Source organism: Strix uralensis, chromosome 6 (genome assembly GCF_047716275.1).
Source record: "Strix uralensis isolate ZFMK-TIS-50842 chromosome 6, bStrUra1, whole genome shotgun sequence".
Classification (NCBI taxonomy): Eukaryota; Metazoa; Chordata; class Aves; order Strigiformes; family Strigidae; genus Strix; species Strix uralensis.
Genome location: NC_133977.1, coordinates 23567325 through 23582845, shown reverse-complemented (window position 1 = coordinate 23582845; position 15521 = coordinate 23567325). Strand labels below are relative to the sequence as shown.

At 38.0% G+C, this 15521-nt stretch overlaps 1 protein-coding gene across 1 annotated transcript in view; it reads right to left on the bottom strand.

Moving 5' to 3' along the window:
- The window catches only part of LRP2 (LDL receptor related protein 2), a 127495-nt gene extending 113631 nt beyond the window's left edge, over positions 1–13864 (bottom strand). Inside the window, exon 1 of the mRNA XM_074873296.1 lies at positions 13735–13864. Within this exon, the coding sequence (XP_074729397.1) occupies positions 13735–13828 (94 nt within the window). The 5' untranslated portion in view covers positions 13829–13864. The remainder of the gene's footprint in view (positions 1–13734) is intronic.
- Positions 13865–15521: the final 1657 nt, after the last annotated feature.

Sequence of the window (15521 nt, the reverse complement as noted above, 5' to 3'; positions counted from 1 at the left end):
AGTTAAATGAACAAAGACTTTTTTAAAACATAAAGAGTCTGATAAAATTATGCTAAATTTCATATACCTTGAGACAATACTTAATTTTCAGCCTTTCTACACTCTGCAAACTCCATTATATTTAATACAATCCATTCAGATTAAAAAAACACAGACCACATGAGCATTTATAGGTATTACAGAAAGCACTACAAGATTTATCTTCAGTCTTCAAGTCTTTGCAACAAAGAACATCTTTTGTACCCGCGTCTCTAAACCAGATTATATTAGAGAAATAAGTTTAACTGACAATATCAACAAAAGACAGTACAAATGTGAGTCTGCACCCCTTCATATGACTGCAAGATCTCTGTATACAGATTGCTAGGTTGACAGGGGACAATCTGAAGCAAAAGAGCTGCAGTGCCAGAGAGACAAAGTTACAATGTTAATAGGGAAGTATAGGATTTCTATTACTGAATTATCATCCAATTACATATTATAACTTGGTAGTTGATCAAGGACTCTTTGTGCCTTGCACTGTACAAACACTTAACAAAAGCAGGGTCATGCCCTAGATAGCTTGCAGCATAAAGATAGGCACTTGAACTCACCTGGATACCCCAATGTCAACAAGCAAAGGCCAAATGCTGCTGTTCTTCCCTTCACCAGTGCATATTCATAATCTACTGTTTTTCCAGTAGCACTCCAGGAAGTCACAGTACATGAAAGTCACACTCAGTTTTGCTGGTATATTTATTAGACAGCACAAGAAACAAGGCACCTTGATCCTTCCTATGGAGGGGCCTCCAACCTTCTACCAACCAGTGCTGGAAGGATTCCTTGCCAGAGACTCCATCTCTAACTCTGGTGTGTTTAATAGTGATCAGTGCACTACTCTTCACAAAAGATGTCTACTCTGTTTTTGAGTCCATTTATTCTTCTGAATGCCAACAACATTATGTGATGCATATGCAGAAGTCCTTTATTTAATTTGATTGTTTTATTATGCACTCCCTAGCCCCCAAGCAAAGATGCAGACATTTTAGAAAACTTTCTCGTACACAAATCATACAGATTACTTCAGATTATTTTACAGGGGGTAGGGAATGTGAAAATTATAAAGGACTGAACTTGAAGCAACAGATCTGGTTCTCCACTGACACTGACTGGACTAAGTGATTTAGTTCCCAAGTCCCAGTTGCACAGCTTCCTCAAAAACTAGCAGAAACCCATTGATGACAATAATAAAATAGCTTTTGTTCCACCAAACAGCAGAAGATGATACTTCTAGCCCTTCTCCCTAAAAATCCACTCACATATAGAACTTTATATATTATGGGATTATAAATAGAACTGATATCAGGAGGGTGAGAGGAATGAAAACGGAAGAGAAACTGAAGTTTAATCTTTCCTCATTTGTTTCTTTCTGTAAGCCTACCTGGATATGAAAAGTCTATTTCCATCTCAGATGAATGAGCTAGATATTCCATACTCACAGGTGAGGACATTTTGAGTAAACCACGTCCTGAGTTCAGTGAAATGATGAGTATCAGAACCCGTAATAAGTGGGTCTTGCTTGTCAGAGTAGAACCCAATACCTACATTTTAAATTTTTGCTCACTGATTTTTAATAAAAAGCACCTTAAAACTCAAGAACAAAAGTGAAAATTTTGTCATTCAGTATGGACTTAGAAATACCGTGTTTCACTTCAGCAACACCACATTTTTAGAGTTTCACTTTCAAAGCCACTTGCCAACTAGTTAAAAAAAAAAGGAAGTCCGGAGACAGCAAAGACTACATGATATTCTGTGCGTTGTGTCTGCATGCTCTTACACATACAGACACTTGTCAACTAAAACCATTGTTAAAACTAAAGCATCAAATCTCATTTTAATAATGCTCATATACAAAATCTTTTTTAAAAATACTTAAAATTAGTGTATTCTATGTTAAACTATTTGTTTTGAGTTAATACAGTTACAAAAGGACTACAGATTCATTCCTGCTAATGCCTCAACATAAATCCAAGAATTAAAGAAATTCAGGATTTTAATCTACTGAAACTAAGCAGGAAAGCTTTCCTGCAAAGAAAAAAGGGTTCAAGTCTCCTGCAGACATCAAGTTCAAAGGAATGACACTGTAAATGCCTCCTAGCAACGTTAAAGATATTCATAATCCTCATCCTCTCTACCTTACTTTAGCTTTATTAATTGAAAAAGCAACAAATGCAACCAGCCTGATGAAAATGGAAATGGTTTATAAACTAATTTTGAACAAATCTATGCAATTTTATTTTTTTCAAGTATAAGCCTAAACTAATAATACAGTGAACAAGCTCCTCATTTTCTGAGAAAGCACATACAGACTTCTTAGAAAAAACTCTCAGTTTTAAATTTTTTTTTCTTCTTAAAGCTCTGATATTTGGAACAAAATAACTGTGGTTTCTACATTATCACTTTAAAATCAGCCATTCTGTACAAAGTAAAATACATATATATACACACAATATTTTAAAATTATTCATCCTAAATGTAAAAAAAATAAACTTCTTAAATTTCAAATCATGACAGTTAATTTATCATACATGCTCACAAACAGCACATGTCCATACTATGTATCTTTACCATCACACAGTACTATAAGCAAATAATAATCTTGCTTCAACTCACACACTTTTTAAAAAGCAATGAATAAACTCTTACTATCTTCTTAGTCCTATAACAAGGCAGGAATAAGAAATAATCCTTTTAAGCAAGGGCTAATTCTGATAGACAGGAGGTGATACTCCTTTCTACTGATAAAGTAAATATTCCTTATATTGAACAGACCAGGTTCTTTCTTCCATTTAAGTCACTGTCAAATTTCTCGTACTTCAGTGATAACTGAGAATCAGCCTTTAATTTTTGTTAGACACTTTTTTTAGCCCCGTCTGTATATAAAGTATTTTCCAAGGTGAGACTAATAAAAACTATATGTACTCCTTTCTTAGAGAATTTAGTAAGGTTATTATCTGTATGGCCAAATTCAAGAGAACAGTATTTTCAGTACTGAAAGATTAGCCTTCACAATATAAAAATATGTTTCAGACACATTACATGTAAAGAACATGTTCTGAACTAAACTGGATAACCTCAACCAGTTTTCTTGACATTAGGTGTCTTAATCCACATAAATCAATTATGATTGTGTTAGCTGGGTAAGCAAAGCAAGCACTGTGGATCTCTGGGGAAGCATACACATCTGAGCTCTCCTAAATCCCAGAAGATTCTTCTTCATGAATGGCACATTAAATATGCAAAAATCTGTTCTAATTGACCAAATGACATAAAGAGGAAGAAGAACAAGCAAACACAGTAGAAATAAAGACACCCCCAGTTACTCACAGAAGGAAGCATCCCAAGTATTTTCATAAGAATGAAGCTTGCTAATGGCCCCAAGGCTGCTGTAGAATAACAATTGGGTAACAGAGTGAGGGGGGGTATATGATCAAACGAGGAAAATCTTCAAGACTAGGAAGTATTTACAACTCCACAGGGTGTGGAAAATGAAAAAAAAAAGGGGGCTTAAACAACTTTGAGAGAACATGTACAGTACATATCACTGAGAAAGTCTGATAGATGTAGTAGCAGATCATAAAACAACCTTCTCAGGAAGCTATTCTCATTTTGAGAGCTGTACTGGTTTTTAAATAAATTTTTCAAACCATGTGCTGTTTGTTCTCAAAATTACACCCCATGCTGAGATGGTGAGCTGCATTCAATACAGTCATGCTCTCTTGAAAGCTGATGAGTCATTGTAGCACTAGGAATCAGCCTCAGTAAGAGCCTTCCAATCCCGTTTGTGAAGGTACAATTGTGTAATTTCTCATAATTCTTTTATGTATTATTGCTAGACTGAAATTGCTATGCAACATATAACACTTTGCCAAATCATAAACCTTACTGGCATATTATATCACAAGTTATTAAATGAAAAATTAAACTTGTCATGCAAAAAATAAACCACTTTCCCTTACAGACAATAAACACAGCAAGCACATAAAGCGAAAGCTACTTCTCCTGTATCTTCACTGCTTGAATAACGCCATCATACCTAGTAGGACTCCAGATTTAAGCTGTGTCACCATGCTTCACAGTCACCATTTTGCACTTCAAAAACAGTGACTGTTACTTGTTGCAAATTAAACATGTAAGAACATTTTCAGAAAAACAGAAAAACTGAAGTGTCAATACAGAATAGACAGATCACATGCCACAAGCATCTAGTGTGTCTATCTAGATGTTCTAATGCTACTTACTACTGATTGTGAGATTAGGAACTACATATGTTTCTTTGGATGCATTGACACTCATCACATTTCTCCCTTATTCAGCAGTGACTCAATTTCACCTAGCAGCTAAGAGCTATGGCTGGTCACTCCTTATCAAGCTTCTTTAAAAGGAAATTCCATGTGCTAAGGCAGGCCTGAGTAAAGGAAGGATCACCTGAACCGAAACAACAAGGTTGTCCAATGTGCTCACACAAAACACAATTTTATCTTAATAGACCTGAAAATTAACAATAAGAATTAAATCATCGTTTAGCTATTTCATTTCTAAATGTGCTATATTGTCTTTATAGTTTTCAGTTTAAAAAATAAATTACAAAAAAAATCCTTTCACCCAAATAGTAATACTAATGAGTTTGTCAAATTAAAAAGACAGTCCTTGAATTTATTAGAAGAGGATAATTACAAGAAATATCATCTCCCACTGAAACATTACATGTCCTGTAAGCCCCAATGGAAGTATTTTATTTAGATCTCCCCTAATCAGCCAAACTCTACCACTGTCAGATTTACTCACCCATTTGGATTTCTTAAGGATGCTTGATTCTGCTGCTACTGTGCTTCGTTGGTGGCTGCTAAGCATAATATCTTAAGCAATTCTTTAAATTAGATAAATTAGATTAGCTAGCTACTCTAAGCAGCATTCCAGGCACAGAGGTGAATAGCAGGGAAGAAGGCTCTCCTGCTCTAGGTTGCGTAGCTGGAAAAGCCCTACACTTGCTGCACCCTTAGAAACACAAGAGCATACAAGTCCTGCATACTATGTACTTACATCCAGAAGCAAGTGCACAAAACCACAGGAAAGGTGCCATTGTCTCCCAAGTTTCACAGTGGTAGTACACAACATATAAATAACATTGCTCAAAGAACTGCAGGCATTTGCCTACAGACTTGCAACCTTTAAATCATAATCCCTTTCTCATAGCAATAGTTTCCACCAGTCTTTCAAAATGCCTGCTAGGAAGATGACTTCAACCACACCTGGTATATTGCTGGCCACAGAGGCAATATCTTCATAGGGAACATTTAATGACCAAGATTTTCCCTTAACAGGGTGATAATTTGGGTCTCTCTCTCTCTCTACTACTGCCTTATGATATTTCTTGGGATTTAAGTCCGAGAATTCTTGACTCCTATTAGAAAAGGTTAAATAGGCCAACAAGTTAAAAAGTACTGCACACCTGAAAAAAAAAACCCCAATCAATTACTAAAGCGTCTTTTCTTTAAGAAACCAAACAAAAATGAGAAATGGTTCTGTTACCTGAATAGTAACCTAAATGGTTTCTGTTACCTAATAGGTGACAAAGCCTTAATACGGACAAAGTACTTCATCAAGGTTGGAGCTTTTGCCTCAGTCTTAATTTAATTGTGTTGAATTTAACTATTTGTCTTTTCATTCCTTTTTTCCTCAAACAAATCCAAGAGATACCCAAATTTCTAAAGGATTTAAAGTTCGGCTTTAAAGTTTGATTATTTTTTTTTATTTTCACTGTAAAATAACCATTTTAGAATGCATTCTGTGGCAGGCTTAATAAAGTTTAAAATTGCAAAACTAATAAAAGCTAGTAATAACAGCATTTTTGCATTTCCACTGTTAAATCATCATATTTTTCAACTGCCCACAGATAAAACACAAATTCCACAACAGGATATCACTTCTGTCGGTGCCAAAGGAGCCCGATTGCCGTTGCTGCCCTCTTTACTCGGGCAGAGCTCCTCCCAGTGAAGCAGATGGCCAGCCTGCCTGAGCAAAAAGACAGGCCGCAACTGAGCTATGTCTGAGGCTCTGTTCAGATTTCCTACTGGTTCAGCCAACAGAAATTTTTCAAGGCTCAGATTAACAACTGAAGTAGATGCAGTTTAATTACTTCACTAAATACCTTTCATGTACTGCAGAGGTAACAAAGGGAATTTTAGTACTTTGCTACATTTACAGAATGCTAGGAACAAACATTAATTTTCAGTGAGGCTTTAAAATGCATTCTGTGGCTGACTTCATACAGAAAAGCAAAAACTGGAGAGCTAATAAAAACAGCTCGTATATGCATACAGAAGAGCAACAAACTTTGTCACTCATTTCAGACACAAACTGAAGCTCGTTTGTTTCACATGAAATGGTTTAAAAACCTATTAGATCTCGCAGTAGTAAAAGTTATTTTATTAACACAGCTAGAAGGCCAACAAACACTGCAGCAGCATTCCATGTGCTTGGTTATCGTCCAACTCATTTATTTCCTTGCAGGTTGAGAACAACCCTACAATCCTGCTCAAAAGTGAACACGTGAGCAGTCCCATTCAAGTCAAGCCATCTGTTTACACTAGACAACTTTACAAAAGGGTTTCCCGCAGTGCTAACATGGTTCACTATAGCCCTGATGGGACCACTCTTGTAACTAGCATGCTAGCCAAGCATTTCCTGTATGTTCTTAGCAGTAGCATTAAGCAGTGTTTGCATGGACAGCTGAGCCAACCCACTGACTTACCATAGGAAAAAGGGTCTCTCTCTCCCTTTTTCCAACTCCTCCTCTTCTCCCTCTTGATGCCAAGATTCACCTTCTCTTCCAAACTCCAGTAACTACCAGACCTTTCTGCATGCTGCTCTAAATCACTAAACCACCAGGAAACCACCTAATTCCCTAGGCCTGGTTTAGTTTTCCTCCAGGTTAGTACATGAAAGCAGATCACAGAGAGGTCCGATGAGCAGTGGTGCTAGTGCCAAGCAAGCAGCAAGAATTCAAGGCTAGCAGCAACATGGGAATGGGACATTGGAGGAGAGAGGGAAGGAGAGTGGGGCCTCCTGCTTCCAGCAGCAGAAAACTGTTCAGTTGGCTCATCACTTTTCATGAAACCGGACCCTTAATGGCAACGTATGACAAGGGCTTGATCAGATCTAAATAGGGTCTCCCACTGGTGTTGAATGATGTAGACTTTACATAGCAAACTTCCCTCTTCTGGGCAAACCTTGGGAGGATTATAGAGATATTTATGTACTCCAGTTCCGCAAGCTCTGCACTTCCTTAAACTAAACTAAACTATTTATCTGAGTTGATAATGTGCACAATGTTTTCTGAAGGTAAAAACCATTACCTAGATTCTATATATATTGGTGAATGTATCAGTTCCTGGAATATCTTGTGGACTATGCCTTTTTTTCTTTCAGAGATGCCACAGAACACAACTAAAATCCCCGTCCTTCTTGCTCCACAAAAGCATGAGCCTGCAATCCCCAAAGGGAATCCCTGTTGGAACGCACCCTTATTCTTTGACTCAGCTCAGCAGGGTGTATTATCATGATCCGCTTGTGCAAGAAAATAATTGGGCAGACACACGGTTGCTGTAAACAGTGTCCTTTTGCTGAATATCTGGCTTCTTGATTGTAAAACAAAGGCAACTTATTTATGTTAAAGGCATAAAATAGAACAGGTTATAAAAGTAGAACAATTTCAGTCAACTCTTATATGTCACATTTCATTAATCCAAAACAAAACTTGTAACAGTGATCCTTAGATCTCTAATCCACTTTAAGCATTGCACAACAAAGAAAACATTAAAAGCCTTGAAACCAACAGTAAAAGCTTATGGAATCCACTAAAGGCTATCCATTCCATTAAACATTTCTATGCTCACTGATTAAACTTCATTTTCTTAAACTGTTCTAAAAGTGTGCTGAGTTAAGGAAGCAAAAAGCAGTTAATAAAATTAACATTATCGTAAGAAAGTGGACTTCAAAATGGATCTCAAACAATGATAAGCTATTAAGAGATGTTTACTCTTCACTGAATCCTATTTTCTATCTCTCAGATCAGTACAACGCAGGGATAATTTCTCTGAAATTAATGGAATTGCACCAAGTTGACTCAGAAGAAACCTCGGTATTCCTTCATCTAAAAACAGCTCAAGGTATCTTTAAGAATAATCAATTCAAATTCTATAAAAATGCACTTTAGTTTTAAATAATTTGAAAAACAGCTCTGCCTTTCGTTTGCTACATTCAGTGTAAACTATTAAAAAGAAGTTGACAAATTATCTGATTATCATTGCTAATTAGCCACAGTAGAATAAAATCATCAACTTCTCTAAATAGATGTCAACCTGTAGATCATTAATTAGAAGGAGCATTTAATGTTTTTCAACAATGACAACTTCTAGAAAGTGTCATTTCCTTTGAAACATCCGAAGTGCTATATGGTTCGAGCACTTTTTAAGCAGAGCTCTAAAAGAGGAGAAACAATTATAAACTCCTACTTAAAGTGATAGTACAATGTGATTCAAAGTTACATATTTGTCTATCTGAAGAGTTTTCACAAGCTCTCAGATCTAAAAGTAAGTATTGTACGAAGACTGAATGACATTTGATCCAATATTCATAAAGATAAAATAAACTACCTCTACAATGTGCCTGCTTACCTCTCAGTTAAAAATAAGATCATGCAGATTAAAAAAAAATCTCGACAGAAGAACCTCCAGGTTCAATGCTAAATAATGAGAAGTTAAAAAAAAACACCACTGGGCTTTGATCTGGCAATAATCTCACAGCGCAAGAAGGCATACAGAGGGGGAAAGGCTCCAAACAGTGTGACTGATTTCATGTCAATCCAGGAAGCCCAAAAGGAAAAGAATTAAAAGGCTTTAATGAAATTGCATTCTACCTTTCCCCCAAATGAATCTTTGCTCATTTCCTGCAAAACACAGGGAAAGTAAATCTGGATTAAAGCAGGATTTCATTGCTCAAATTTCCAATCAGCTCAATATATGAAAGAAGGTTTTAGTTTGTCTTACAGGGAAATAGAAGCATCACATACATCACACATTTATCTTAGTTTAAATCTCCTTAGATGCTCTGTCTCTATTTGTCTTGACTCCTGTAGCTTAATTATTTACTGTAATTCTAGCATTTGGCATAGAACCTAAATCTAACCAGGTGTCATCCAATTACTGTTTTCAATTTTTAACTAAAATTCTGGGGGTTGTCCCATTCTTCACTTTAGCTGATTACTTTGCAAATTCCTGATATGCTTTGCTGAACACAATACAGAAAAAGAGTAAATTATTAAGAACATTCAAGAGATGTACTAAAAGAGGGCTACTCATTAAAATGAACCATCTAAAAAAAAAAAAAAAGCATGTCAGTGCACAGAAATACCTCTCATTAATTAAAATGTGAGATGATTATAAGTACTGGTAAGTAATTTTAAATTGTCAGCCCTCAGGAAATGAACTAGTTCAGAGCCAGGTAGATAGACACTCGGTGGCATTTTTGCTCTTGATTTTGTGTGAGTACATCTCCAAGAGAAACCAAGAAAATTATACTAGTGCAGGATTATGAACACTGTAGCTCATAGGTCATGCACAATACCTATTAAATTCTACATCAAGATTGCATTGGTATATTCATTTTCTTTGCCATCCTTTCTCCCTTCTCATTACTCCCAAATCCTCAGTCCCCAAGGAATGTCTCACTCAAGGTCTTCAAACACTAGGTCTTGGCAGGAGCATAATCTTACAGACAGGCTTCTCTGTCATTTAAACGTGCACAACGCTGTACAAAGGAGTATGAATACTGACTCTGGCCTGTCGCCTACAGCAATGTCACTGTACATCATCCTACAGACAGATTAAGTAGATTTGAGTGAAGGCAATGTCTAAAACCCACTGAATTATTAATTTGGAGATTGAACTATTACAATGGTTGATGGAAAAGCATGTTTCTCCATGCCATTCTGGAAATAGCTGCTGTAGCTCTTCTCTACTTGGTCTTATCGTGCCTATTCATTACTGGCCTCACTTCATGCAAATGTTCACTGTGATTTTTGAGATATGATCTCTCACCATATAGGTTCATTCTTAGAACAGCCTTCATTCTCAGACTAATAGAGACCTTACAAAGGCAACAAATTTTAGTCATATTGGCCAGGGATGCATTTAAACTGATGATTTATCCTTGCAGAGATTTAGCATGTAAATCAAATTTGATGCACTAACTTTTGTGTTACAGAAAAGTTTCTGCACAAATCATGTTTTGCCAAGATGCATAAATAGATAAACAGCTTTCCTAAAAAAAAAAAATTAAAAGTCTTCTGATTTTGAGATCAACAACAGAAACCTTAAAAAAATGTCAGTAAACTATTAGTTATTGAAAAGAGGAGCAAAAAATAAATACTAGAAGACAATCTAGCTGTGATCTTCTGGCCTCTTAACTCAATATAGAATCCAAACATTAAAAAAAATTAGCATATATGTAGAGAGAAAGACCATTAATGGAGATGCTTGCACTTCCAGCTACATTTTCTAAAATTCAAAACTTTACACAAGTATTATGATTATCAGCAACGAAAATACACAGCCTGGCTAAGCAATCACTGATCTCATAATTCACAGCAATATGTCATCTTTGATTCCATACATGAAGAGTGTTGAAGAAATAAAAAGATCCTCAAAAGTATCAATCAGAAAGACACAGAAGGCAAACAGCAACTTAAACATTGTAAACTACACAATACAGTGAAATCCTGGCCTTTACATAGCAATTTGGTACTTTGCAAGAAATTGCAGCAAAGCCAGAATTTCAGTTTAAGAACACACAAGCCTGAAAAAAGATGATACTGGCATGGTTTTGAAACTTGCACTAATTTAACAGAACTGGTGACAAAAATCAATACCAATATTTAATAAATAATTCATATTATTTTAATACATTTATTTTCTGGAAGATTTCCATAATCTCTGTTCAAAGTAGGTCATCAGGACCTAAGGGACACCAAAAATCAACAAAGGAAATTTAAGTGATCTGAAATATATAGGTTATAGAAATATTAACTATATTAGATTTGTGAAGAATGTTCTTAATACTTTGTATCTAGAAAGAAAACTTCTTTTTTATAAAGACAGCAGGTTTCTATGAATTTCTATGAATGATCTTATAAAGCAACTAAACTATCAGTCCCTCTGGTGCTGAACCATTAAGAACAGAAAAAAAAAAATCAAACACTCTCAGGTACTAAATCCTCATCAAAAAAAGTACAGCAGGCCTTCCATGTTAGATAAGGTGAGCCCGATAACAGATACTACATGGAATATTGCATGAGTATGTAGATCTGGTATGCTTTGCAGTAACATTAAAGAACTCATTGTTCAAATGCGAAGTTGCCCTAGTGATCTCATTTGCCCTTTGCAAAACTGCTGAGAGTACAACATCCATCCAGTGTGTCTAGTTTATGACATGAAGCATGAAGCACTTTGAGATTCCTCAAAACAATCATTAATGTTAGTCCCGTGATGCTCCTTCTTGACACTACCTTCACTTGGGTAGTTTTTTAGATTCCAGCTGCAATTTTTGCTGATAACAGTTACCCCGCAGGCAACAAGGCTTATAGAGTAAAGGTTGGAGATCCAGGCCCTGTACTACTGGCAGTTATAAGAGGCAGTATTTTTATTCCATTTATAAGTGGCATGTTTAATTCCAGTAAATCCAGAATTAGATAATCAAGGAAGAATCACGATACTATCATTTGAGCAAGTGCTCAGGTGAAACTACTTTTAGAAACATTCAGTTTATACTGGGAACACTCAGGTATTGCTAACAAAAACCTTCTAAAACATCATGGAAGCATGTTTGAAAATACTGAGGATCAGGCAAAATAATATGATTTTCACCATTTTCCTTCTGAGCCTTGGAATTGCTTTCATGATCTCTTAATGTTTTTTTTGAAATGAGAGTCTCACATGATCTCAACGTTCAAGGAGCTGAAACTTAAGGATACCAAATATTTCACAATAATCACAGTGTGGCCAAGATTTCTAACCTGAGGTTTTACTAGTATTGGTTACCCGTTACTAAAACTATACTGTTTCATCTGCAGTTATTCTGCTCTGAAGGGGGGACACACACACACACACAGAGGACACCATCAAAGTAAAAAACTTCTGTGCTTCCACTGCCTATGGGTGCTTGTTCAAAGCTTCCCTCTGCTTATTCTGCCATGTCATTTACTGGGCACGTCCTGAACAGTCAAAAGTGGCTGTAGAGCAGAGAAATAAACTTTTAGGCAGTTTCCATTCTATCCAATGTAAAATAATAGTGCATAGGATTAACTCTGCCCAGTGTGACCTCCTTGCCTAGAGGTTTTGCAGGTCTCCTGCTGCACATTAGCTATCTCCTATTTCCCTGCTCGTAAGTGGGAGCTGCTAGCAGCAGTTGCTGTATAATTACTTACTTGATTCGGTCTAAGGAGCTTAAACTAAGAGTTGAGCAAAGAAAGCAGATTAACAATTTGAACGCACACGTAATACACAGACACACACACAACCAGCACGACTGCCAGGTCAATACATGGGGCTGAGGAAATGCACTTCAGCCACTCTTGATCCAACAAGATAAGCTTCATTTTTACTGCAGGGCAATTAAACTGTGAGAAGAGGGGGAGACAGGAAGAGATGGGCTGCAGTCACAGGCTGGGGAGAGGAGTGGAGACACGGCTACTCCATCCCTAGCAGCCAGATTAGTACCAGAGGAGCGGCACTCAGCCTGCGCTGCCCGTCACATGCTCTCACATGTCGCCTAGCAACAGCAAAGCCCAGAGAAAAAGTTCTCCCTCTCTCAACTTCAAATCTGCGTCTGAGACCGACTGAGGGGAGCTTATTGTGCGCCAGACTAAGCATCTGTTTCTTTCTTATAGCCTTCTGTAAAACGACTGCATATACCACACGTACGCAAGCCTGTCCACGCATAACCCACAGACAGAGGCACAACCTGTCTACGTGCAAGTGCCACAGCCTGTGCACTTCTCACCAAAAACAACTCTGGGTACAATTTTAGTGGTCACCAAACCTGCTCTTGGAATGCAGGTGAACTCTGCTCTGCAAAACCACCCACACTTCAGAAGCAAGAAGGGCACAAAGATCACAAGGAAAAAATGCAAAAACTCTGGGGTGATTGTTTTTTTTTACCTTATCCACAGCCAATTAGCAGTACTCTCTACACGATAAGCTGCCCACTTGCAGGTCTGTAAAACTCTGAGTTTAGACCATGGAGTTGCAAAGTCTGAACTATCCCTCCAAATCTAGCAACATTTGTGTGTTGCTGTATTGTACAACCAGAAAAAAAGTTTGTACAAACCAGAAAAACAATCAGAAAAAACATCCTGGGATAATTTAAAACCAAGATGAAGTGAAGCAAAAGAGCCGGTGGTGGTTTGCAGTGTTTTCTAAGGCAATACCTCCTTTTCCACAACAGAAATCGACTCCATCAAATGCCTCCTGGAAAGAGCCAACTGTCTCCCCTAGCTATTAGAAAGAACTTGAATCGACTCCCGTTAACCCTCTACTTTCAGGCACTTTGGTGTTTTTCTCATAGAAGTCCCCAGGACAGGGATGTGCTCCTTGCGGTGCAAGTCCCATTCCGGAGAGGCTGGAGCATAGCGCTTACCTTGGCAACTGCCCTGCATTATGCATGCAGTGAATAATATGAGCAGTTTGCAAGCAGTTGCTGCTCTTCCATCCATCCGATGGTGAGGTCCCATCTGGGCTGGGATGCTCCAGCTCCCTCGGAAGCTGGCTCCTCCACTCCGGGGTGCTGATCTGCACAGCAGCAGCACAAGGAGCCTGGTGTCTTTTTCTTATCCCGCTAGTTGCAGAAAAAAGGCGTGTTCGCCTGTTGAGACATCGCGTTTTCTATAAACTCCCACCCTCCAGACATTGCATAAAGCTCTTTATACCCGGCGGCCCCGGAACTAGCATGAGGGAATCAGGCACTGCTCCAGGCCCTGCAGCCACAGGCTGCCTCTGCCCCTCCTTCCACACTGGGCAGGGTAGGCAGGATGCTTCCCAGTGCCTGCACTTTGCAGAGTCCATTGGTGCTACATTGCGTATTTTGAGTAGATCAGGGGAATTTCAGATTGCAAGAGAAATATGTCCTAGGTTTTAGTGTCCCAAAGGCACACTCCAAACACAAAAAGTATTTTTGACAACTCTGAAAAGTGTCACAACACCTACTTACCAATGCAGGGGATAAAGCTTAGAACTTTTTATTATTGTTATTCCTCACATAAACATTGTGAAAGAAAAACTGTAGGGATGAAACTTACTTCTGCACTTTCCCAGCAGATAGAATCAGTTTGGTAAAGTGCTTTGGCTATGAATGCTTAAGATACCAGCTGAAGGCACCTTACTCTGGTTCTAACTCTCAACAGTGTGTGCAGCACACATGAAATGTCTGCCTGTGTTTTACTGCTGCCATTTCAGGAATCAGATACCTACTAACAAGGGTAGAACAGTGCATAGTAGCACAGCGGAAAGATAAAGATACTCTAGTACTTCAGGCTGGAATGCACTCTTGGGAAAAGGGCAAACATTTTGGAGGCTTTGCTTGCAGGACCAGAAGCATCATGCATAAACTGTGTGAAGTTAAACCATTATTTTGTTTTATATTAGTAAGAAATAGTCTTCCATATAGCAAATTTAGTTATGCCAAGCTGTTCCTTCCTCTGTATGTGTGTATCCACACATATGCATGCAAACAATTACTACTGTGCATACATACCATGGGAGAAAGATGGGTCTATTTGTCTTGCAAGATGATTTGTCAGATTCATTTTAATGACACGACCTTTATAAATTCCTTTATAAATATTGTTTACGTTAGCTTCATGTCATGTTCATTATACTGCAATGGGTGTTTGCTGATGCTGCAAAACTTAAGCGATATCTCAAAGCATTAACTCTTCTTTTCGCCATGGACTGCAATTTCAGTTAAGGGGTAGAGGTGCCTGCATTATTCTTGCAAAAGTTGTGGAGGAATATATGGTAGTTTATTAGCAGACTGTGATTTTTCTCGAGATCCTGTAGGATGCTAACCCCCCTAAACATCTCCATAGAGCTTTTCTAGCTATCGAGAGAGGGGAAAAAAAAAAAAGGGGGGGGGGGGGGGGGAGAAGGGGGAGAAGATGTGGCGCGTAGGCTTTTGCAAGGTTGTGATTTATGCAGGTTCAGGGCTGTTTGGTGTAGTGGTACGACACAGCACCGGGGTCAAGCCACAAGAAACACTGGGGGCAGATCAGAATATTCAATTAGCTTCCTGGCACCTCTGAATCACAAAGAGAGGATAAGATCTCTCCATCACAAGATCCAGAGCTGCTGGGGGAAGGGGGGGACCTGCCCTCTTCAAATCTCTCTCCTCCCTCCCACCCTCTCTCCTTTCACTGTAGGAGAACAGTG